Source organism: Macaca mulatta, chromosome 2 (genome assembly GCF_049350105.2).
Source record: "Macaca mulatta isolate MMU2019108-1 chromosome 2, T2T-MMU8v2.0, whole genome shotgun sequence".
NCBI classification, from domain to species: Eukaryota; Metazoa; Chordata; class Mammalia; order Primates; family Cercopithecidae; genus Macaca; species Macaca mulatta.
This window is the reverse complement of record NC_133407.1, coordinates 110,749,601-110,771,272: the sequence shown is the minus strand read 5'-3', so window position 1 is coordinate 110,771,272 and position 21,672 is coordinate 110,749,601. Positions and strand designations below refer to the sequence as shown.

The following is a 21,672-nucleotide window of genomic DNA, read 5'->3' as shown; positions in this document are numbered from 1 at the left end:
TGCCCTCGTGGGCACCCAGCCCCTCTCTCACCTTCTCCATCTCAGCCTCAGAAACCAGCATGACAATGACTGACACTTTCTGCTCATGGACCATGAGCCAGAAGTCAGCAGCTGTGCCGGGCAGTGGGGCCTGGGTGGCCACTAGCGGCGGGCAGTATGGGGAGAGCCCCTCCACGCAGCTGGCATTGATGTAGTCATCCTTGCCTGAGCGCAGTACCACACGGTTACTGTCGTACGGCATGACATCCTGGTGCCGGTTTTTCAGTGAGTAGCAGCGGGCGATGGCGATGGAACGGCCTCGGGCATCATGTTCCTGTGCATCTTGCAGTTCCCGCCAGACAGTGTCCAGAGCCCCCACATCCCCCAGCTGGCCCCGAAAGGCCTCCAGCTCCTGCTGCAACTGCCGCAGCCTCTCAGGATGCTCATAGGGGTCCCGCTCAATCAGCCGCAGGGCCTGCGGCCGACGGCCCTCAGCTGCGTCCACCTTGGTGGGCTGCAGCAGGGGCTGCCCACCCCCAGGAGGCTGAGTGCTGCCATGCTGGCTCTCCGGGCTGGAGGAGAGCAGGTCTGCAGCTGCAGCGCCTCGGCGCAGGCAAGGGGGTGGTTCTGCTGCTGGGGGCCGAGGGGGCACAGAACCGGGCCCTGGAGATGGAGCAGGTGAAGGCACTAGGTGGGGACTGGGGGTGGGCTGGCCAGCAGGCGAGGGCCCTCGGATGGTAAGAGGGGCTGCCTGGGGGCCCACGGGTCTGGTAGAAGGGGCAGGACCATATGCCAGGGGGGGATGGGGAGGCTGAGGGGGCCCAGGGCTGGGGAAAGGCAGAGCCCCTGAGTGGGCTGGCAGAGGGTCTTGAGCAGGACCTGGGTAGAGCTGGGTGTGCAGGGGGGTTGGCGGCTGCCCCAGAACCCCAGGCTGAGGGGCATAGGAGTAGGGGGACTGTGGGGGTAGGAGTCCTGGGGCCTGGGGTGGGAAGAGGTGCGGATGCTGGAGTGGAAGGGGCTGCTGTGGGGGTTGAGGCCCAAATGCTCGTGAAGGATGGGGCTGGGGCTGGGGCCCAATCCTCGGGGCTGGAAAACCTGCAGGGATCCCAGGAGAGAAGTGGTGCTGGGCTGGGACGGGTTGCTTGGTCCCTACGGGGTAGGTGTAAGGTGTGGGCAGTGACTGTGGTGGGGGCACCGGGAAGCGGGGCTGGGGAGGAGCAGTCGTGGGGTTTGGCCGTGGGGCTGTGTGGCTGGGGATGGGCGCCTGGATGCTATCTACTGTGGTGGTGGCTGGCCGAACCACCATGGTCAGCTCGGGGCTTGAGAATTGAGGAGGTGGGGCGGAGGGCAGACCTGCAACTGGTGGGGCCGGCCCTACCCCCACATAGGGACTGCTCACCACGCCATGCTGGGGGGAGGATCGGGGCACAAGGCCCAGCTCCGGTGTGTAGGCAGGGGCTGGGTAGAGGGCAGGTCCAGGTGCTACGGGCATTGCAGCGGGCCCTGGGGCCCTGGGCTGTATCAGCTGGGTGGGGCCTGAGTAGGTACCAGGGGGCAAGGGGCCTGAGAGATAGTGGGGTCCTGGGCCTGTGGAGCTGGGGAAGGGGCTGGGAGGAAAGTGGAGTGGGGTGGCAGTTCCCAGGAAGGTGTCGGGCAGTCGTGGGCCAGCCACCATGTCAGGGGGAAGGCTGCGCAGCTCCTCGGGGGGGTCTCCTGCTTCCATTGCCTCACTCTCCTCCCTGCGGGGCAGCAGTGGCTTTGGGGCTGTGGGCCGTGGCGGCGGCTTCTTCTTCAGCTCCCTGTGGGACAGGCAGGGAAGAAGTGGGGCCAGGCTCCCATCACCCCAGCCTGTCTGGACCCAAGCCGCACCACAGCCCCAGGGCCACACGAACCTGTCCAAGAGCTGCTGGCGGGCAGCCTCGCGGGCCTGGCAGGTGGACTGCGTGCGCTCCAGCAGAGCAGCCACCTTGCTCTCCAGGTCTGCGTAGAAGTCCCTGCCCTCCTGTGACTTCTTCATCAGGTCCTCATAGGCTTCATACGAGGCCACCAGGGTCTGCAGCGTGGAGTTCCACCTGGTGGGCAGAAGGGCCAGCTCCAGGTGAACCATGGGGGTGGGCTCCAGGTGGCTCCAGACAAAAGCAGAGGACTGGGCACTGACTTTTGGTCCAGGTCACTGAGTACCCGCCGCACGGCTGCGTACTGCACGTTGGCCTCTGTCAGTGCGCGGAGGACACGGTCCTGGGCGGCCAGGTTCTGCTCCAGGTATACCTTCAGCTGGTCGTACTTTTTCAGCTGCTCCTCGAACAGCTTCTGAGGGAGGGGTGGGGGCCGGGGATGGACACTCAGGGCCTCGACTCCTAAGGGTGGGGCCCAGAGTCCCTCCACCCTGCTCACTCAGCCCACCTTCATCTCTGAGTGGTCTGTGGTGACCAGTGAGGCAGTGATGTCATCTTTCTGGATAAGCTCACGCAGCTGCTGCTCCAGGGACACACGCTGGTCCCGCATCTCCTGCACCTTGGCCAGGATGCGCTTTAGGTTCTGCAGCACAGCCTTGTCCTCTGTGGGCAACAGTGGTCAGTGAGGCCAGAGAAACCCTCAGCTCAAGTCTCCCAATGGGGTCGGGTGGGGCTCACCTGGGGTGAGGGCCGGTGTGGGCAGGGCAGCCCGGACCTGGTCAAGTGGCCCGCTGAGCAGGCGCAGGTTGCCAACGTGCAGGTTCATGGCACGGTGCAGCTCACTGTTGGTAAAGGAGGCCTTCTCGTGGACTTCCATGTACTTGGCCCATTCTCGCCTCACCTCTGCCAGCTCAGCCTTGGAGGGGACGGAGGTGGCCCCCGTCTGGCCCACCACCTCCTGAAACTTCTGCTCTAGCAGCTCATCCTCCTCCAGCAGGTCTCTGATGTCCTTCAGGGAAGCCTCCACATCCGTGAACACACCTGACAGCACTGGGGGTGTGGATTGTAGAGGCAGCCCCTGAGGCAGGCTGACTGGGCACCCATGTGCCCCTCCCCAAAGAGACAGAACCGCCCCCTCAGGTCAGGGCTTGAGGTGTGCTGAGCAGGGTGCATGAGGTATGCGTACACTGAGCAGGGTGCATGAGGTATGCGTACACTGAGCAGGGTGCATGAGGTATGCGTACACTGAGCAGGGTGCATGAGGTATGCGTACACTGAGCAGGGTGCATGAGGTATGCTGATCCAGAGGAGTGGGCATGGATACCCAAGCCAGGGCCTAGAGGGGTGCAGCCTCCATCCTCGGTGACCAGAGACATGGAGGAGGCCACAGCAGATGACCTCCACACTCCCCTCCACCTGCTTGCTCTGCCCCTTACTCACCTTGCATGGACTGGACAAGGTTCCTGACAGTGTCGGGCCGGACGCTGAGGGCCGCACACTTCTCCATGAGCTGGGGTGGGATGTGGCTGTAGGCATCAAGGTTGTCCACGGTCTCGGGATCCAACTGCATTGAATCCATGAATTGGCTGTGGGGGGGTAACAGGGCCAGGTGGGTGCTGGGTGCTGATCCAACTCTGACCATGTCAAAGGAGCCGCTAGGGCAAGCCCCACCACTGAATCTGAGGTCTCAGCAGAGAGCAAATTGTGACCTCGGACCCCTACTACCAGGTCTGGCCTGGTCTCACAGAACATGCCCAGGGCACTGCTGGAAATAGTGGGACAGAAGGCACCTCCTCCTCCCAAGACATGACTCCTGCCTTACACACCAGCCCCACCACCCTGGGCGGGAAGGCAGCGTTGGGAAACCTGTTTGGAACGGACATTTCATTCCTTTCCCAGCATAGGCAGCCCTGGGGTTCCCAGAGCCCCAGGACGTGCTGCCTGCCTCCGCCTCCGCCTCCGCCTCCTGGCCCAAGTCCCACACTCACTCCAGGACCTCATTCTTGTCCTCAATCTTGGCCATCATCTCCCGGAGCAGCTTGGCCTTCTCCTCACTGCAGAAGCAACACAGCATTGGCTGGAGACCCACATCTCAAGACACCCAGCCTCCCTCTGTTCCACCCTCCACCCACCTGTAGAGTGACGAGGCCTCGTGGGCAGCCATGGGTACCAGTTTGGCGAAGATGTCAGGGCCTGTAACAGCTGGGTCTGTGGGGTTCACTGGCAAGGGCTTCACCAAGGGGGCTCCTGGAGAGGTGGGAATTGTGGAGATCAGGCCCATGCAGAGTCCTTGAGGCAGCCTCCTGTGTCCTGTCTCCACCCCACCGTCACCTCTGCCCCCACCTCTCAGCTCCCCGACCTTTTACAGGCTGAAGGGTGTCTAATGCTGGGACAGCCTCATGGTAGATGAAGTCGTTGTCCTTCTTCGCAGAATTGAACCTGGGGGTCAGGAGCAGGGGGAGTGGGCAGTGACGGGGTGTCTGTGGAGATCCAGAACCTACTTCCCATGTAGGACATCGCTCTCTGGCACTGAAGGCTTCCTCCCAAAGATGCCAGCAGAGACACAGGACCCTTCACAAAAAGAGGGAACCAGGGCCACCCCCACAGACTCACTTTCCCCCAATGACATCCATAGTGAAACGAAGCGCGTCTTGCACCGTGTCAGGCTGGCCCTGTGGGGTTAGGGACAGGGGTGGGGTCTTAGCACCAACCAAGGCTGGCACCAACCAAGGGTCTGAGGGGCAGCCAGGCCTTCCTCAGCTTTACCTTGGCCAACTTGATGGCTTCATTGAGCTTGTCCAGGGCGCTCTGGAAGTACGCAACCTGTGGAGAGTGGCAGGAAAGCCTGCTCTGTCCTCCTCTGCTTGGACCCCTACTCCTCCTGCCTCCCACCCGGCCCGGCCTTTCCATCAGGTGATCCATCAGATGACAAGCAGCTCAGGAGGCAGCCGGGAGCAGCGCCACGCCCTGCCCCAGCCACCCGCTCTGTGGGGAGCCCGCCCCACCTCCTCAGACTCTGAGGGACGAGGGCTGCACAGATGGGACAACACTTAAGACACCAGGCCTGCAGCAGGTGGTGGCCAGGGTGAGACAGAGAAGGCCACCCCCTGGTGTGTAAGGAGTGGGAGCACACCAGCATCTCACTGAAGGCTGCTATCGGTCCCCAGTCCCCTCCTTGCTGCAGCTCACTCACCCGCTCCCCAAACTTCTGCTGCTCCTCGGCCTGCTTTCCCATGTGCAGCTGGGAAAGAAGAAGAGGTGCCATGACTTGCTTCCTGAGCTGTGGCCACTCAGCCCCACCCCACCCTGGGGCCCCAGGCCCTCACATGAGCCACGGCTGCAAAGTAGTAGATCTTCATCTGCACAAGCTTCTTCCAGTCCTTCTGGATCCGGCCCAGCAGTGAGGCAGTGTCGGGGTTCTCCAAAGCCCGGCATGCCTCCTTGTAGTAATCTACTACCTGGGGACAGGGTGGGGCTCAGTGAGTGGGGGGGTCAACAGTAAAACGAAGGCCTCCCATCAGCCCCGTCCCTACCTGTGCACTGATGCGGGCCACCAGAAAGCTCTTCCTGTTGTCCAACATCGACTTCTCCAGGAGGCACTCCTGAGCCTGGCCCTGGGGAGACACATGAGGTGTCCCTCACTCACCCAAGGCCTCACCCTTCCCCTTCCCCTTCCCCAGGGGCAGACTGAGGGATCCCTCTTCACTGCCCTCTCCCCCAGCTGACCCCACGCCAAGCAGCACCACTGTGCTCCTAGATTCAACAAAGCCAAGGCCCCCTGCTTGTCCCTCACTGCCATCAGCACATGGCCTGGTCCAGGATCCAGGCCCAACTGCCCCCTCCCCAGCCATCCCCTTCCCTGGATTCAACTCCACTCCAACCAGGGCACCTCCTCACCAGCATGAGGTTGACGTTGAGAGTAAGGATCTGGCGGCTCATGTCGACGCTGTAGGCTTGAGGGAAGTGCTCCCGCAGGTAGGCGAAGGCGCCGGCTGCGCACTGGAAGTGGGTACAGGAGACCTTCATGCCCTGGGAGGGAGTGGGAGGATGGCCTGTGTCCACTCCATGGGTCAGGATTCATCCATAACTGGCAGGCTGCCCCTCCCTGGTATGTCCACATGTTCCACTACTGCCCCTCTCCTCACCTCCTCAGACACCCGCTTGTCCATGGCCCCCAGCATGGAGTGCAGTGCTCCTGGGGAGGGAGGGGACACAGTGTTAGGGGGCCTGGGGCTGCTCATACCCATGTAAAGGTGAGGCAGAAGGGGCACTGTTGTCATCCACAGTCAGGAAAACAGGGCTCTGAGAACCAGGGCAATGAGTCCAAGGACACCCAAGCTGGAGGGAACAGCAAAACTCAGAAGTCCTGCCCAGTCCGCAGTCTCCTGCTCTGCATTTGGCAGAGGATGGAAGGGCTCCTGTCCAAGGGGTCCAATCTTGAAGCTTCAGGGATGTTTGCACAGAACTCTGGGGCTCCCCAAGCTTCTCCCTTGAGCCAGGCTAAGGCTGACTAGCAGGGCAAGCTGAGGCCAGCCTTGCTCTTCTCCTTCCTGAAGCAGCCCAAAACCACAGTGGGGAGGGGCTGTCCAGTCAAAGAAGAAAGGCCATCTCTCCCAGCCAGAGCACACAGTGGCAACTCTGTGTGGCAACCAGACCAGTAGAACCTCGCCCCAGCAGAGGCTCCCCATGGGCCCAGACCAGAAAACAGCAGAGGAGCTGGCAGGGCTGTAGGGAAGTCAGTGGAGGGGCGGGAATCCTGGAGTTCTCCCTTTATCAGCCCACTGCCTTCGTGGCCATCTGAAGAGCTGAAACCTAGGCTGGCAGGACTGGGGAGTAGGGCCATGGGGAAGGGATCAGGCAGCTCACCAAGGTTGTAGAGAATACAGGCCTGCTCGTACTTGATGTCCTCATGGGCCACAGACTTGCCTGAGAAGATCTCTGTCCTGCAGACATGGCACCCCAGTTATCTCGAGGGCAGGAACTGGCCAGAGCCCTGAGATTAGGTAAGGGGACTAACTACTCCAGTGTGGGGTTGTGGGGAGGCCTAGGGGGACCATACGAGGCCATTCCCCATCCTATGCAGCAAGGAGAAGGGGGAAGGGAGGGAAGGAGCACCCCCACCACCCAGACTCCCCCCCGGGATCCTCCAGCCCTTCCTGGGGCTCTCACCAGGTGACAGGGACAGCGGCCTCCTGGCCCGAGCCCATGGGGACCCGACTCTGCAGGTAATGAAGCTGGCCGAGGTACTTGCGGAGGACACTACAGCCCTCAAAGTCTCGTGGGACACGGACAGCATTCTGGGGGGGCAGGATGGGAGAAGCAGGCCTGTTGTCATATGGGGCAGTGGACAGGCAGGCCAGCTAACCCACAAAGCCAGGAAAACGCATCAGAGCTGGCCGACTGCACATGCCAAGGGATCCCAAAAAGTCCATGGCTACACCTATAGTCGTTCAACAAACCATTCCACAAGCCAGGGCTGGCAGCTGGCTGACTGAATCCATCCCACGTAGTTTTTCTTTTTTTTTTTTTTTAAGGAAAAAAAAAGAGTCTCACTCTGTCACCCAGGCTAGAATACAGTGTTCACTGCAACCTCCTGGGTTCAAGCAATTCTCCTGTCTCAGCCTCCCTATTAGCTGAGACTACAGGCATACGCCACCATGCCTGGCTAATTTTTGTATATTTAGTAGAGACGGGGTTTCCCCATTTTGGCCAGGCTGGTCTCGAACCTTGTGATCCACCCACCTCAACCTCCCAAAGTGCCGGGATTACAAGTGTGAGCCACTGTGCCCAGCCCATCTCAAATATCTGAAAAGCAATTTGCAACATGTTTTAAGTTTTTTACTGTACTTAACTTTTGGCCCACAGTTTTTTGTTTTTAATAGAGACGGGGTTTTGCCATGTTGCCCAGGCTGTTCTCAAACTCTTGGGCTCAAGTGATCCTCCCACCTCCATCTCCCAAAGTACTGGGATTAAAGGCGTGAGCTGCCACTCAGCGTGACCCACAGTTCTATATCTCACAGTTTACAGTAACAGACATCCAGGAAAGTAAATGCTTGGATATGAATAGAAGGATATTTATCACAGCATTATTACCAGGGTCAAAAACTGGACTCCAGATCAGGTGCAGTGGCTCACACATGTGGTCCCAGCATTTTGGGAGGCCAAGGTGGGAGGAGCGCTTGAGGCCAGGAGTTAGATACCAGTCTGGGCAATGTAGCAAGACCCTGTCTCAACAAAAAAGAATTTTAAAAATTATCTAGGTGTGATGATGCCTTTAGTCCCAGCTCCTTGGGAGGCTGACGGGAAAAGATCGGTTGAGCGGGAGGTTAAGGCTGCAGTGAGCTACGGTTGTGCCACCGTTTTCCAGCCTGGGTGATGAAGCAAGACTCTGTCTCTCAAAAAAAACAAAAAGGCAAAACTGGATACCCGCCAGAATTCCCATTAAAGAGGACTGTTTTAAATTAATTATGTCAAGGTGCCTCACAAGAGAATATTCTGCAACCATGAAAACTAAAGACAAGAGTCTCTAGTTATTCATATGTTAAGAAGCCTATGGGCAAAAAAAAAGAAGCTATTGGGCAAAAAAAAAAAAAAGAATCTAACAAATGGAATCATACAAATACTGATATCCATATCCAAATAGGTACATAGGCCAGGCAAGGTGGCTCGCGCCTGTAATCCTAGCACTTTGGGAGGCCAAGACAGACGGATCACCTGAGGTCAGGAGTTCAACACCAGCCTGGCCAACATGGTGAAATCCCATCTCTACTAAAAATACAAAAATTAGCCAGGCATGGTGGTGCATGCCTGTAATCCCAGCTACTCGGGAGGCTGAGGCAGGAGAATCGCTTGAATCCGGGAGGCGGAGGTTGCAGTGAGCTGAGATCATGCCATTGCACTGCAGGCTGGGCAACAACAGCAAAACTGTCTCAAAAGAAAAAACAAACAAAAAACCACAAATAGGTACATAAACAAAAAGAAGATTCAGAAGATTGTATACCATAATGTTAACTGTGATTATCTCGGGATGATAAGATTTAAGTAATTTATCTTATTCTATATAAATAGATACATATGGCTGAGCGAGGTGGCTCATGCCTATAATCCCAACACTTTGGGAGGCCTAGGCGGGTGGATCTCTTGAGCCCAGGAGTTCGAGACCAGCCTGGGCAACGTGGTGAAACCCTGTATCTATTAAAAACACAAAAATTAGCCAGGCATGGTGGTGTACACTTGTAATTTCAGCTACTCAGGAGGCTTAGGCAGGAGAATCACTGGAATCCGGCGGGCAGAGGTTGCAGTGAGCTGAGATTGCACCACTGCACTCCAGCCTGGGTGACAGAGTGAGACTCGGTCTCAAAAAATAATAATTATAAATAAATAAATGGATATACATCTGACAGAAACATGTATTTACTTCTTCATATTGTTTATGTATTCTTTATATTAAACATTTTCAATATTTATGATAAACAACAGACCTATTCTTATTTTGGGGGGAAAACAACAAAAAAACAAATGAACCCTCTGCTTAAACAAACAGAAAAGCAAACAGTACACCCTCCAAGGAGCAGATGCACAGTGAGGGGGACGGCTTGACACCTGTCTGCCCTCAGCCCCCTGCAGAGGACCAGAGCCCCTCACTAGGACTTAGCCAGAAGAAATCCTCCAGGACACTCCACTCTGGGAGCTCAGCTCTGAGCTGCCGGCAGAGATGCTCTCAGAAGGGGTACATACACCCTGGGGACAGCAGAACAGAAGAGTCAGGCATCAGTTGTACTCTACACCACTTCCCAGCAGTATCCTGGGAGACTCTGAAACTCAGTCTCTTCTTTAAACAGGGATGATAATCTCCCTGGTGGTGAGGCCTCTAGAATGCCCAGTGCAAGGATAAGGCATGTCACAGCCACAGCTTACAGCATTAGGGCAGTGCTTCTCAAATCTAGTCATTCTTATCATACCCCTCCATCATGACCTCTGCCATATCCAAATACCACTTGTACTTAACATCTTTCTTTAAACAACCCATTTTTAAAATCAAGAGCCACATCCTAAGCTATAACAGCTCTAAAATAATAGGTGTGATGCACTAGCCACACAGTTTTTTTCAATACTCACTAAAGTAGCACATATAAAAATATTTAAAAATCTTGGCTGGGCATGGTGGCTCATGCCTGTAATCCCAGCACTTTGGGAGGCCAAGGTGGGAGGATCGCTCGAGCCCAGGATTTTGAGACCAGCCTGGGGAACATGGCAAGACTCCACCTCTACAAAAAATACAAAAATTGGCAAGGTGCAGTGATGCACACCTGTAGTCCCAGCTACTTAGGACTACAGGCTTGGGAAGGGGGAGAAGTGATTGAGCCTGGGAGGTGGAGGCTACAGTGAGCCATGATCATGCCACTGCACTTCAGCCTGGGCAACAGAGTGAGACCCTATCTCAAAAAATAAAAGGCCGGGCATGGTGGCTCACACCTGTAATCCCAGCACTTTGGGAGGCCGAGGTGGGTAGATCACGAGGTCAGGTGGTCTCGATCTGAGACCATCCTGACAAACAAGGTGAAACCCCGTCTCTACTAAAATTATAAAAATAAGGCGGGTATGGTGGTGGGTGCCTGTAGTCCCAGCTACTTGGGAGGCTGAGGCAAGAGAATGGTGTGAACCCGGGAGGCAGAGCTTGCAGTGAGCCAAGATTGCGCCACTGCACTCCAGCCTGGATGACAGAGTGAGACTCCATCTCAAAAAATAATAATAAAATAAAATAAAAAATAAGACGGGCACATTGGCTCACACCTGTAATCCCAGCACTTTGGGAGGCCAATGTGGGCAGATAACCTGAGGTCGGGAGTTTGAGACCAGTCTGGTCAACATGGAGAAACCCCGTCTCTATTAAAAATACAAAATTAGCTGGGCATGGTGGTGGCTACTCAGGAGGCTGACGCAGAAGAATCGCTTGAACCCTGGAGGCAGAGGTTGTGGTGAGCCAAGGTTTTGCCATTGCACTCCACCCTGGGCAACAGGAGCAAAACTCGGTCTCAAAAATAAATAAATAATAAAATAAAATAAAATTTGTCTTGTACTTCCTAAAACCATCTTTGGGAAACAATGGAAGCAGTCTCCCCTCCAGATCCAAGAGATCACCTGTACCCTTTAATCCATCCAAGAATGCAGCCCCCTGTGGTTGTAGCCTGGTCTGTCAGACTCTCAGACGAACTGCACAGAGGAGTCTGAGAGACAGCTTGATGCTGTGACACCCCCACAGCATCCTCTGCACCTGTCAGTTTTATTCCCTGTAATCACAGAGCCAAGAATGTACTCCAGAGTTTCAAAAGGGAAGTCTTCTTAGAAACAACTATTCAAACCCTGGTTTTACAGATGAGGAAACTGAGGCTCAGATGAGGGAAAGAGGATTGCCTAAAGCTCCCAATAACTTTTTCACTGAAAGATTATTATCAGTGTCCTATGTAAGAAAATTTGTTCTGGGGTTTCAAAAGTTTAAGGAACAGTCATCAAGACTAGGCATGGTGGCTCATGCCTGTAATCCCAGCATTTTCTGAGGCTGAGGCAGAGGATTGCTTGATTACAACAATTAGCCATGCCTGGTGGTGCATACTTGTAGTCCCAGGTACTCAGGAGGCTGAGGTAGGAGGATCGCTTGAATCCAGGAGGCAGAGGTTGCAATGAGCCGAGATAGACTGCATTCCAGCCTGAGCGACAGAGTGCGACTCTGTCTTTAAAAACAAAAACAAAAACAGAAACAGAAACAGTGATCTATCTAGTCCAACTCGCACATTGCTGGGATAAATTAAACCAAGTCCCAGGAAGGGGAAGTGGCTACCCCAGATGGCCTTGTGTGAGCTTTTTTTGCGCTGGAAAAGCACAGGTCTGAAAGCTGCTGGCTCACAGCTCTCTCAGGGGCTGCTCTACCCAGCCCGTTGCTCTGTGCAGGTTGTCTGCCTTATGCTTTGGAGGATATGTCTCAGAGGACGCTTTGGAGATTGGTGGTAATGCTCCTTCTAGGGTGTGTTGCGTCCTTGTGTATAGTGTATGCCTGTGTGTGCAAAATGATGGTTGTCCTAGAGGCTAAGATTATCTCACTGGTTTTCTTTTCTTTTTTTTTTTTTTTTTTTTTTGAGACGGAGTCTGGCTCTGTCGCCTGGGCTGGAGTGCAGTGGCTGGATCTCAGCTCACTGCAAGCTCCGCCCCCCAGGTTTATGCCATTCTCCTGGCTCAGCCTCCCGAGTAGCTGGGACTACAGGCGCCCGCCGCCTCGCGCGGCTAGTTTTTTGTATTTTTTAGTAGAGACGGGGTTTCACCGTGTTCGCCAGGATGGTCTCGATCTCCTGACCTTGTGATCCGCCTGTCTCGGCCTCCCAAAGTGCTGGGATTACAGGCTTGAGCCACCGCGCCCGGCCAATCTCACTGGTTTTCAAACTTTGTTCAAATAAACCCTTTTAGAAGATTCAATTTATGAGGAGGGTTCTGAGAAGACAGCATAAGAAGCATCAGAAATCTATCTTCCCACCAAGACAAGCTGCACTGGCAGAATCTGACTTAACTCTGGAGTCTATTGAAGGCTTGCAACTTCTAGGGGAAGGCTTTGACAGTGCAGTTCATTGCCATTAATTTTGGTCAATTTCAGCCCCTACCATAGTAGCAGTCACCCATCCCCCACCCCCAGCACCTGGGAGGTAGCTGTGCACCAGTTCCAGGAGCAGCTTGTGGGAGCCAGCATGGACAAAAAGGACTCTGTACTCCAAATACAGGAGATCTTGCTGATTGCTGCTTCTGATCACAGAGGTACAGAGAAAGAGGCAGCTCCTCCACTATTGCACCTCCCTCCATGGCTGTAAGCTTCTCCACCCCTAGCTGAAGTAACTTCCAAGGGATCTAAAGGCCTGGCATCTTTTCCCTTCTTCATTTTTGTCTTTTTCCTCTTTTGGGAGGCAGACATTGAAGAGTAAGATGTTCAAAAGCAACCACATATATAGGGGAAATGAGAAAGTCACTGCGCATGTAGAATGGTACAGGCTCAGAAAAGACCTGTGAAGACCTTAAGTTTACAAGGCCGGGTGCTGCGGCTCACGTCTTTAATCCCAACACTTTGGGAGGCTGGGGCCAGAAGATCACTTGAGCCCAGGAGTTTGAGACCAGCCTGGGCAACAGAGGGGAACCCCACCTCTACAAAAAATTTAAAAAGTAGCTGGATGCGGTGGTGTGCACCTGTAGTCCCAGCTACCTGGGGGCTGAGGTGGGAGGATGGCTTGAACTGGGGAGATGGAAGCTGCAGTGAGCCGGGATTGTGCCACTGCACTCCAGCCTGGACGACAACGAAACCCTGTCTCAGGAAAAAAAAAAAAAAAAAAAACTTTAAGTTTACATTTCAGGCTGATTCTTGGCACAGGGGTAGCCTACAACAATCAAAAACACAAAAACAAAACTAGCAAATTCTGGGGAAGGGGGAGAATCTGATATCCAGAGATATGACATCATTCGATTATTTTTTAATTTCCTTCAAGAATTTTTTCTTTGCATTCCTAACTTGGTGATCTGGTGCAAGAGGCCTAGCTTTTGGCCTATCTCAGCTTTTTCACATGCCTTCCTCACTAAGTGTAATAATTTCTAGCTTTTCTTTTTTGAGACAGAATCTTGCTCTGTTGCCCAGGCTGGAGTGCAGTGGTACAATCTTGGCTCACGGCAACCTCTGCCTGAGCCACTGCACCTGGCCTTGTACTAACTTTGAATAACTGACAGAGAAAATATCTTCACCCAGGCCAGGCGCGGTGGCTCATGCCTTTGTAATCCCTGCACTTTGGGAAGCCGAGGCGGGTGGATTACCTGAGGTCAGCAGGTCGAGACCAGTCTGGCCAACAAGTTGAAACCCTGTCTCTATTAAAAATACAAAAAATTAGCTGGGCACGGTGGCGGGCACCTATAGTCCCAGCTACTTAGGAGGCTGAGGCAGAAGAATCGTTTGAACCTGGGAGGTGGAGGTTGCAGTGAGCTGAGATCGTGCCACTGCACTCCAGCCTGGGTGGCAGAGTGAGATTAGGTCTCAAAAAAAGAAAAAAAGAAAATATCTTCACCCACTAGACTAAATGAAAATATATCCAAAAATTTACTGATGGGTAGTATACTGAAAATAGTTGCTAATGCTGCTGGGTTATTGCAAGGATTGGTATGTGGTCCATGACAGATAAGAAAACACTAACAGCTACTGATTTCTATGGCATGTATCTACATCACTGGTACTCAAGCTCAGCCATGCCAGTGCAGACTCTCAGACTTCTAACAAAAACATAAGGGAAAACATGTTGTTATCCAATAATACATAAAATAATCAGGGAAAAATACAGCATACGTCATTTTATTGCACTTAGCAGGTGCTGTGTTTTTTACAGACTGAAGGTTTGTGACAACTCTGCATCACACAGGCCTGTCGGCACCATTTTTCCAGCAGCATGCACTCATTTCATGACTCTGTGTCATATTTTAGTAATTCTCACAATATTTCAAACTGTTTTTTATTGTATATCTGTTATGGTGATCTGTGATCGGTGATCTTTGATGTTACTATTGTAATTGTTTTTGGTGCCATGAACTGCACCCATAGAAGACGGCAGACTTATAAATGTCCCGTGTGTTATCGCTGCTTCACTGGCTGGCCTTTTCCTGTCTCTCTCCCTCTCCTGAGGCCTCCCTATTCCTTGAGACACAATAATATGGAAATTAGGCCAATTAATAACCTTACAATGGTCTCTTAAGTGTTTAAGTGAAAGGAAGAGTCACTCATCTTTCATTTTTTTTGTTTTGTTTTGTTTTCTGAACAGTCAGGATCTCACTCTGTCAGTCAGGCTGGAGTACAGTGGTATGAACATGGTTAGCTCACTGCAGTACCAACCTCCTGGGCTCAAGTGATCTTCCCTCCTCAGCCTCCTGAGTAGCTGGGGACACAGGTGTGCACCATCATGCCTGGCTAATTTTTTTTTTTTTTTCCTGTAGAGACAGGATCTCACTATGTTGAATTTGGTCTCAAACTCCTGGGCCTGAACTCCAGGAGGAACCGATCCTGCTGCCTTGGCCTCCCAAAGTGCTGGCATCATAGGCGTGAGTCACCACATCCAGCTGTCTTTCACTTTACATCAAAAGCTAGAAATGGGCTGGGCGGTTTCTTTTTTTGTTGTTTTTGAGATGGAGTCTCGCTCTGTCACCCAGGCTGGAGGGCAGTGGCACGATCTCGGCTCACTACAACCTCCACCTCCTGGGTTCAAGCAATTATCCTGCTTCAGCCTCCCGAGTAGCTGGAACTACAGGCACATGACACCACATCCGCCTAATTTTTGTATTTTTAGTAGAGATGGGGTTTCACCATGTTGGTCAGGCTGGTCTCAAACTCCTGACCTCAAATGATCTGCCCACCTCAGCCTCCCAAAGTGCTGGGATTACAGGTGTTGAGCCACCGCACCGGCCTAGGCGGTTTCTTTATCTCCCTATCAAACCAATCCTGTCTACCCATGCATAAAAAAACAATACTCTCCTCCTACCTGTCTGAGCAACTCCAGCTTCTTCAGTTCTTCATTGTAGGCTTCTGGGTTCTCTCCATAATTCTTCAGGACAAACTAAAGAAAGAGAAGAACATAAGCCAGTGGCAGAGAAAACCCGTGCCTCGCCCTCTGAGTCCTGGGCAAGCACCAACCAGGGCTCAGGATTAACTGCAGATCTACAACCATAAGCATGTCTCCTGGACCACCAGGAACTTGACTTTATGAAGAGGCAGCACCAAAATGCTGACCATGAGAGCCTTGACCCTGCACCAGCACTCTGGCAAGTCCTCCTAATGCTGCAGCCTCTCTACAAAGTCCAGGAGTCTGCCAGCTCAGGAAGCCAAGGAACTCAGCTGACTGAAATGGGGTCCTAGTAAGGATTCCAGAAAGGGTCACAAACTCAAGCCTCCCTAGATTGGGCCCTGCTGTGTTTTGGGGTCACAACCATAACCTTAAGCTCATAGCAAGTGCAGGCAAGAGGCACCAAACAAGAGTGGGAACAGAAAGCCTCTCTCACCAACCCATCCTCCTGGCCTGGGAAAGGATAGCATAGAAATATGTGATCTGCAGTGTCCTCATCTGTGAGGAAAGACCTGCGGCTATGTGAGGAGAATGGCCCAGGTGGGAGAAGGTGAGGAAGGAGAGGTCACTACCCACATCAGAGAGAGCACTAGAGTGCCTGTCCACAGTGGCACTCACCACCTCCAGAGCAGACTGTCTTGGACAATGAGCATACACACCCGCCTGGAGGCACAGGCTCAGCCCAAAAGGCCCCCTGTTCAACTCAGATCACCAGACTAAGGCAACTGCAACTGCCCCTGTTGCAGTACTTGCTGCTGGTGTCTTGGCTAGCAATCTGGGGGGGCCAGATCCACTCACGCCACAAACACTAAGAGCACTGATACCCACCTCACAGGGCTCCTTAAGGCCATGACCAAGGTTTGCAAGGTGGAGAGAGAGGCTGGGAAAGGCTGAGATGAGGCAGCCTGCTCTGTCTGGGAGCACACTCACTCACACCATGTGTGTGGCCACCCATCTTTCCTGGGGTCCCTTCCCAGGATCCAGGAACCATGGCTAAGGAATCAGCCACATGGGAACCAGGAAGCCTGTGTGACAGCTTCTATCTGCCTGGTGAGCAAAGGGAGAAGAGGAACAGATGGCAGGGAGGTAACAGCTGAGCTCATTACAGCACCACGCAACCCTTTCCCAAACCTCTGAATATAACCCTGGTTCTCCTGTTGGTTTCAGCTCCTGAAAGTCCCTGTGTCCATAAGTTCTTTTCTCTCTCCACCTCTGTCCTGGACAATCCACCCCTAAAAATCCGTCCCTTACCAAGTGGCCAGAATTGTTATTTCTAACACAACTCTGAGGTCACTTCTAGCTTTAAATCCTTCGGAAACACACGTACACCCCTAGGGAGAAGATAGACCAAAACATGCTTACCTCAGGACAGTGATATGACAGGAAATGACGTATAATCTAAAAAGAATGTGTGCAGTAGCTTCCCAAAGCCTCTAGGACCAAATCTAATCTTGGCACAGAGTTTATGACCCTGCACAACCTGTTCCTGGCCGGGCGAGGTGGCTCAAGCGTGTAATCCCAACATTTTGGGTGGCCAAGGTAGGAGAATCACTTGAGGCCAGGAATTGGAGATCAGCCTGGGCAAAAGAGCAAGACCTGTCTCTACAAACATAAACAAAAATAAACAACCTGCTCCTCACAACCTTCAAGGATTGTCCTCTGGCACCTCCCAGGGACAACCAGCCCACAGTACTTAGGAATTACTGCTCTCAGGTATCAATGCTTATCTACATTGTCCCTACCTTCTCTACTAAGATTCAGCTGAAATGTCACTTCCTTGAATATTAGCTGCTGTTTGGCTCACATTCCAAACATGCCTCCATTATACTGTGTGCTGACAGCAGGGTCATGCCAGTGACCCCAACATCAAACAACAAGCATTAAGGAATGGTAGGGGCCTTATCAGATGTGTTGTATACTCAGCAAATTATTGCTTTCACAGGAAATGCAGAGGACAGATGAACATGAAAAGGAAACACTCACAAAAATGAAGAAAATGGGGCAACAATGAACCCACTCTTCAAAAAATTAATGTCATTTAAAAGGAGGGGGTTGAGCAGTGGGCTATTCTAGATTAAAAATGATTAAACAGGTTGGACATGGTGGCTCAAGCCTGTAACCCCAGCACTTTGGGTGGCTGAGGTGGGAGGATTGTTGAGCCCAGGAGTTCAAGAGCAGCCTGGACAACATAATGAGACCCCATCTCTACAAATTAAAAAAAAAAAAAAAAAAAAAATTAGCTAGGTATGGTGGCCCAGCCTGTAGCACCAGCTACTCCAGAGGGTGAGGTGGGAGAATCAGCCTGGGAGGTTGAGGCTGTGGTGAGCTGTGTGCACATTCCAGCCTATTTCCAAATAAATAAATAAATAAGTGATTAAAGGGACAGAACACAACTAATGCAATATGAGAACCCCAACTGGATCTGAGTCTGCAAAAAAAGAAAAGTCATAAAAGATAGGGGAAAATTATGGTAGATTTTCTTAGGTATGATAATAATATTGTGATTGTGCAGGAGAATGTCCTCACTCTTAGGAAAAACGTGCTGAGATGTGTCCAGGAAAAGTGATGTCCAAAACTTACTTTCAAAGGGCTTGTGGGATCTCTATCTATCTATCTATCTGGAGAGAACACAAATATGGTGAAATACATCCATCAAAACTAGGTAGCTGGGGACGGTGGCTTATGCCTGTAATCCCAACACTTTGGGAGGCCAAGGCGGGTGGATCACTTGAGGTCAGGAGTTCGAGACCAGCCTGACCAACATGGTGAAACCCATCTCTACTAAAAATACAAAAATTAGCCAGGTGTGGTGGTGAGTACCTGTAATCCCAGCTACTCGGGAGGCTGAGATAGGAGAATAGCTTGAACTCAGGAGGGGGAGGTTGCAGTGAGCTGAGATTGTACCACTGCACTCCAGTCTTGGCCACAGAGCAAGACTCCATCTTAAAAAAAAAAAAAAAAAAAAAAAGCCGGGTGCAGTGGCTCAGGCCTGTAATCCCAGCACTTTGGGAGGCCAAGGCAGGTGGATCACAAGGTCACGAGATCGAGAACATCCTGGCTAACATGGTGAAACTCCGTCTCTACTAAAAATACAAAAAATTAGCCGGGCATGGCAACGTGTGCCTATAGTCCCAGCTACTCGGGAGGCTGAGGCAGGAAGATGGCGTGAACCCGGGAGGCGGAGCTTGCAGTGAGCCGAGATCACGCCCCTGCACTCCAGCCTGGACAACAGAGCAAGACTGTTTCAAAAAAAACAAAAAACAAAAAACAAAAAACTAGGTGATCTGCTAGGTGCAGCAGTTCACACCTGTAATTCCAGTACTTTGGGAGGCCGAGGTCAGAGGATCACTTGACCCCAGGAGTTCAAGGCCAGACTGGGCAACGTAACAATAAATCCCATCTCTACAAAAATTAAAAAATGAATCAGCCAGGTGCAGCGCACACCTGTAGTCTCAGCTACTCCAGAGGCTGAGGCAGGAGGATCACCTGAGCCTAGCAGTTCAAGTCCAGCCTGGTGAACATGGAGTAAATCCCGTCTCTAAAAACAAAACAAAACCAAACCAAAAAACTAGACAGTGAGAATTTGGGCAAGCACTGCATTATTCTTCCAACTTTTCTATATGTTTGAAATTTGAAAAGCAAATGTCTTAAGAGTTGCTAAAGAGCTAAATGGTATTTGAACACCACTTTCCCCTGTCAGCGGGTTTTACCTTTTGTGGGTCCTTTGAGAATATGATAAAAGCCATGAAATAAATCCCCCTAGAAATTTTCAACTATGCACAAACATAAGGAATTACCAAGAACTTTAGGGAGCTGACAGGCATTTAACAATCCTCACTCTGCTCTATCCAACTCAACCCCCTCTCCACTCACTCCCTCAAAAACCATGACAACAACAACAAAACCACAACGATAAAAAGTGGCCTTGGGTTGGGCATGATGGCTCATGTTTGTAACCCCAGCACTTTGGTAGGCTGGGGTGGATCACTTGAGGCTAGGAGTTCCAGACCAGCCCGGGCGATATGGCGAGACCCCCATCTCTATGAAAAAAAATTTAAAAATTCGCCAGGAGCGGTGGTGCATGCCTGTGGTCTCAGCTAGTTGGGAGGCTGAGGCAGGACTGCTTAAGCTCAGGAGTTTGAAGCTACAGTGAGCTATGATGGCACCACCTCACTTCAGTTGGGGTGTCGGAGTGAGACCCTGTCTGTATTAAAAAATAAAAATAGGCCAGGCACAGTGGCTCACGCCTGTAATCCCAGAACTCTGGGAGGCTGAGGTGGGCAGATCATTTGAGCCTAGGAGTTCAAGACCAGCCTGGCCAACATGGTGAAACCCCATTTCTACAAAAAGCACAAAAATTAGCCAGGTGTGGTGGTGTGCGCCTATACTCTTGGTCAGTTGGGAGGCTGAGGTGAGAGGACTACTTGGCACCAGGAGTTCAAGGTTGCAGTGAACCATGATTGTGCCACTGCACTCCAGCCTGGGTGACAGAGTGTGACACTGTCTCAAAAATAATTAACTAATTTTTTAAATGTGGCCTAAGCTATGAGGTAAAACTTGACTTTATGAGAGAATGTTCTGTGGTTAACCCCCTTGCAGTAAGAGGTTTTGCCCACCCTTTTAGGTTAGAGAAAATGAGTAAAAGTGTAGCTCAGAGGTCTCGTGGGATAGAGGCCAAAGGAATCAGATGGACATGAGACTCCTATGTCCTAGAAACAAGGCTTCCCGTGATATCACTAGAAACATCTGACCCTGCTGTTCACACAATGGTGACAGAAAGATGCTGCTCCCACCCCTAGCAAATCATGCCTAGAGGTCACATTCTATCTGAGTCTCATCTTGGTCCTCCTGTAAGATCAGCAGCAAATGCTTACTGAGAACCTACCACAAGTCAGGCACTGTGCTAAGTGCCTAGTAAGCACTCTGTCCTTACAACAACCCTAAGAGGTAGACACTATTATCATCACCACTTTATAGATGAGGAAATGAGGAAACTGAGGCAAAGAGGGTATTCACCAAGGTCACTGCGCTAATAACTGATAGGGATATGATTGAAACCCAGGCATTTGGGCTCCAGAGCCCATGTTCTTTCCATATTAGACCAATCCATTTCTATTTAAATTTATTTTATTTTATTTTATTTTTATTTTACTTTATTTTATTTTATTTTATTTATTTTATTTTAGACAAGGTCTCGTCCTGTTGCCCAGGCTGGAGTTACAGTGGTAATGCAACCATAGCTCACTGTAGTCTCAAACTCCTGGGTCCAAGTAATCCTCCTGCCTCAGCCTTCCAAGTGGCCGGAACTACAGGCACATGCTAGCATACTCAGCTAATTTTCTGTAGAGGTAGTGTCTTGCTATGTTGCCCAGGCTGGTCTGGAACTTCTAGCCTTAAGCAATCCTTCTGCCTCAGCCTCCCAAAGTGTTGGAATTACAGACACAAGCCATCACACCCAGACTTTTCTTAAATTTTGTAGAGACAGGGGTCTCACTATGTTGTCCAGTCTGGTCTCAAACTCCTGGGCTCAAGCAATCATCCCACATAAGCCTCCCAAAGCATTTGTTTTTTAAAAATATGGTTCTTACAAACAACTCTGAAAAAACAGGCACAGAAAATGAATCCCTGCCCACACAATGAGTCAGTGGAGCAGCCAGGATATTTATGTTATTATTATTATTTGGAGCCTGTTAGAAGCAAAAAGGATATTTTTAAAACCCTAACAAAATCCTCTGTGACTTCTGATCACTCCTCCACTAAAAAAGAAGAAAGAGGCTGGGTGAAGTTCTTGGAATAAGGGACAGAGACCTTGTCCTGATTTCGCTATGGTCTGGGACTCTGCAGAACTCGAAACAGTCTAGTAAGGAGTATGAGGCTCCAAAGGAGCCTGAGAAGGCAGGCCCAGCAGCAGACCAGGAGAAAGAACCAGAGGCCCTGACAGGACCCCAGTACCTATACACTAATGGCAGGAAGACCAGAGAACCTCCAAAAACAGCCAGGCTTTGGAGTAGCTGGGGATCCTTTTCTGAAGGAGTAAGAGAAGACCCGTGGAGAGCTCTCAGAGAGGGCACGTCCAGGGATCAGAGCCACCAAGGGGAAAAAGAAAAGAAAGGAGTTACCAGATTACAAGTAGGAAACAGTACCCCTGAGATGCTGTGAAATCTGGGCTTGGT

General features: G+C 51.7%; 1 protein-coding gene across 15 annotated transcripts in view; it reads right to left on the bottom strand.

Moving 5' to 3' along the window:
* PTPN23 (protein tyrosine phosphatase non-receptor type 23) overlaps positions 1-21,672 on the bottom strand; it is a 33,718-nt gene that overhangs the window by 1,712 nt on the left and 10,334 nt on the right. For 3 of the 15 annotated variants that reach the window (XM_077992399.1, XM_015131087.3, XM_015131085.3), the window contains 19 exons: positions 15,419-15,493; positions 7,044-7,171; positions 6,741-6,817; positions 6,020-6,069; positions 5,772-5,903; positions 5,408-5,488; positions 5,201-5,332; positions 5,068-5,115; positions 4,641-4,697; positions 4,488-4,546; positions 4,234-4,313; positions 4,007-4,121; positions 3,863-3,928; positions 3,315-3,460; positions 2,613-2,924; positions 2,383-2,537; positions 2,138-2,289; positions 1,872-2,051; positions 32-1,778 (listed from right to left, as the gene is read on the bottom strand). In XM_077992399.1, the coding sequence (XP_077848525.1) occupies positions 32-1,778; positions 1,872-2,051; positions 2,138-2,289; positions 2,383-2,537; positions 2,613-2,924; positions 3,315-3,460; positions 3,863-3,928; positions 4,007-4,121; positions 4,234-4,313; positions 4,488-4,546; positions 4,641-4,697; positions 5,068-5,115; positions 5,201-5,332; positions 5,408-5,488; positions 5,772-5,903; positions 6,020-6,069; positions 6,741-6,817; positions 7,044-7,081 (3,627 nt within the window). In that variant the 5' untranslated portion in view covers positions 7,082-7,171; positions 15,419-15,493. Of the gene's footprint in view, positions 1-31; positions 1,779-1,871; positions 2,052-2,137; positions 2,290-2,382; positions 2,538-2,612; positions 2,925-3,314; positions 3,461-3,862; positions 3,929-4,006; positions 4,122-4,233; positions 4,314-4,487; positions 4,547-4,640; positions 4,698-5,067; positions 5,116-5,200; positions 5,333-5,407; positions 5,489-5,771; positions 5,904-6,019; positions 6,070-6,740; positions 6,868-6,989; positions 7,172-7,967; positions 8,099-11,487; positions 11,606-15,418; positions 15,494-16,327; positions 16,547-21,672 lie in introns of all 15 variants that reach the window. The other 12 variants (XM_077992398.1, XM_077992400.1, XM_077992402.1 and 9 more) reach the window with 10 other exon arrangements.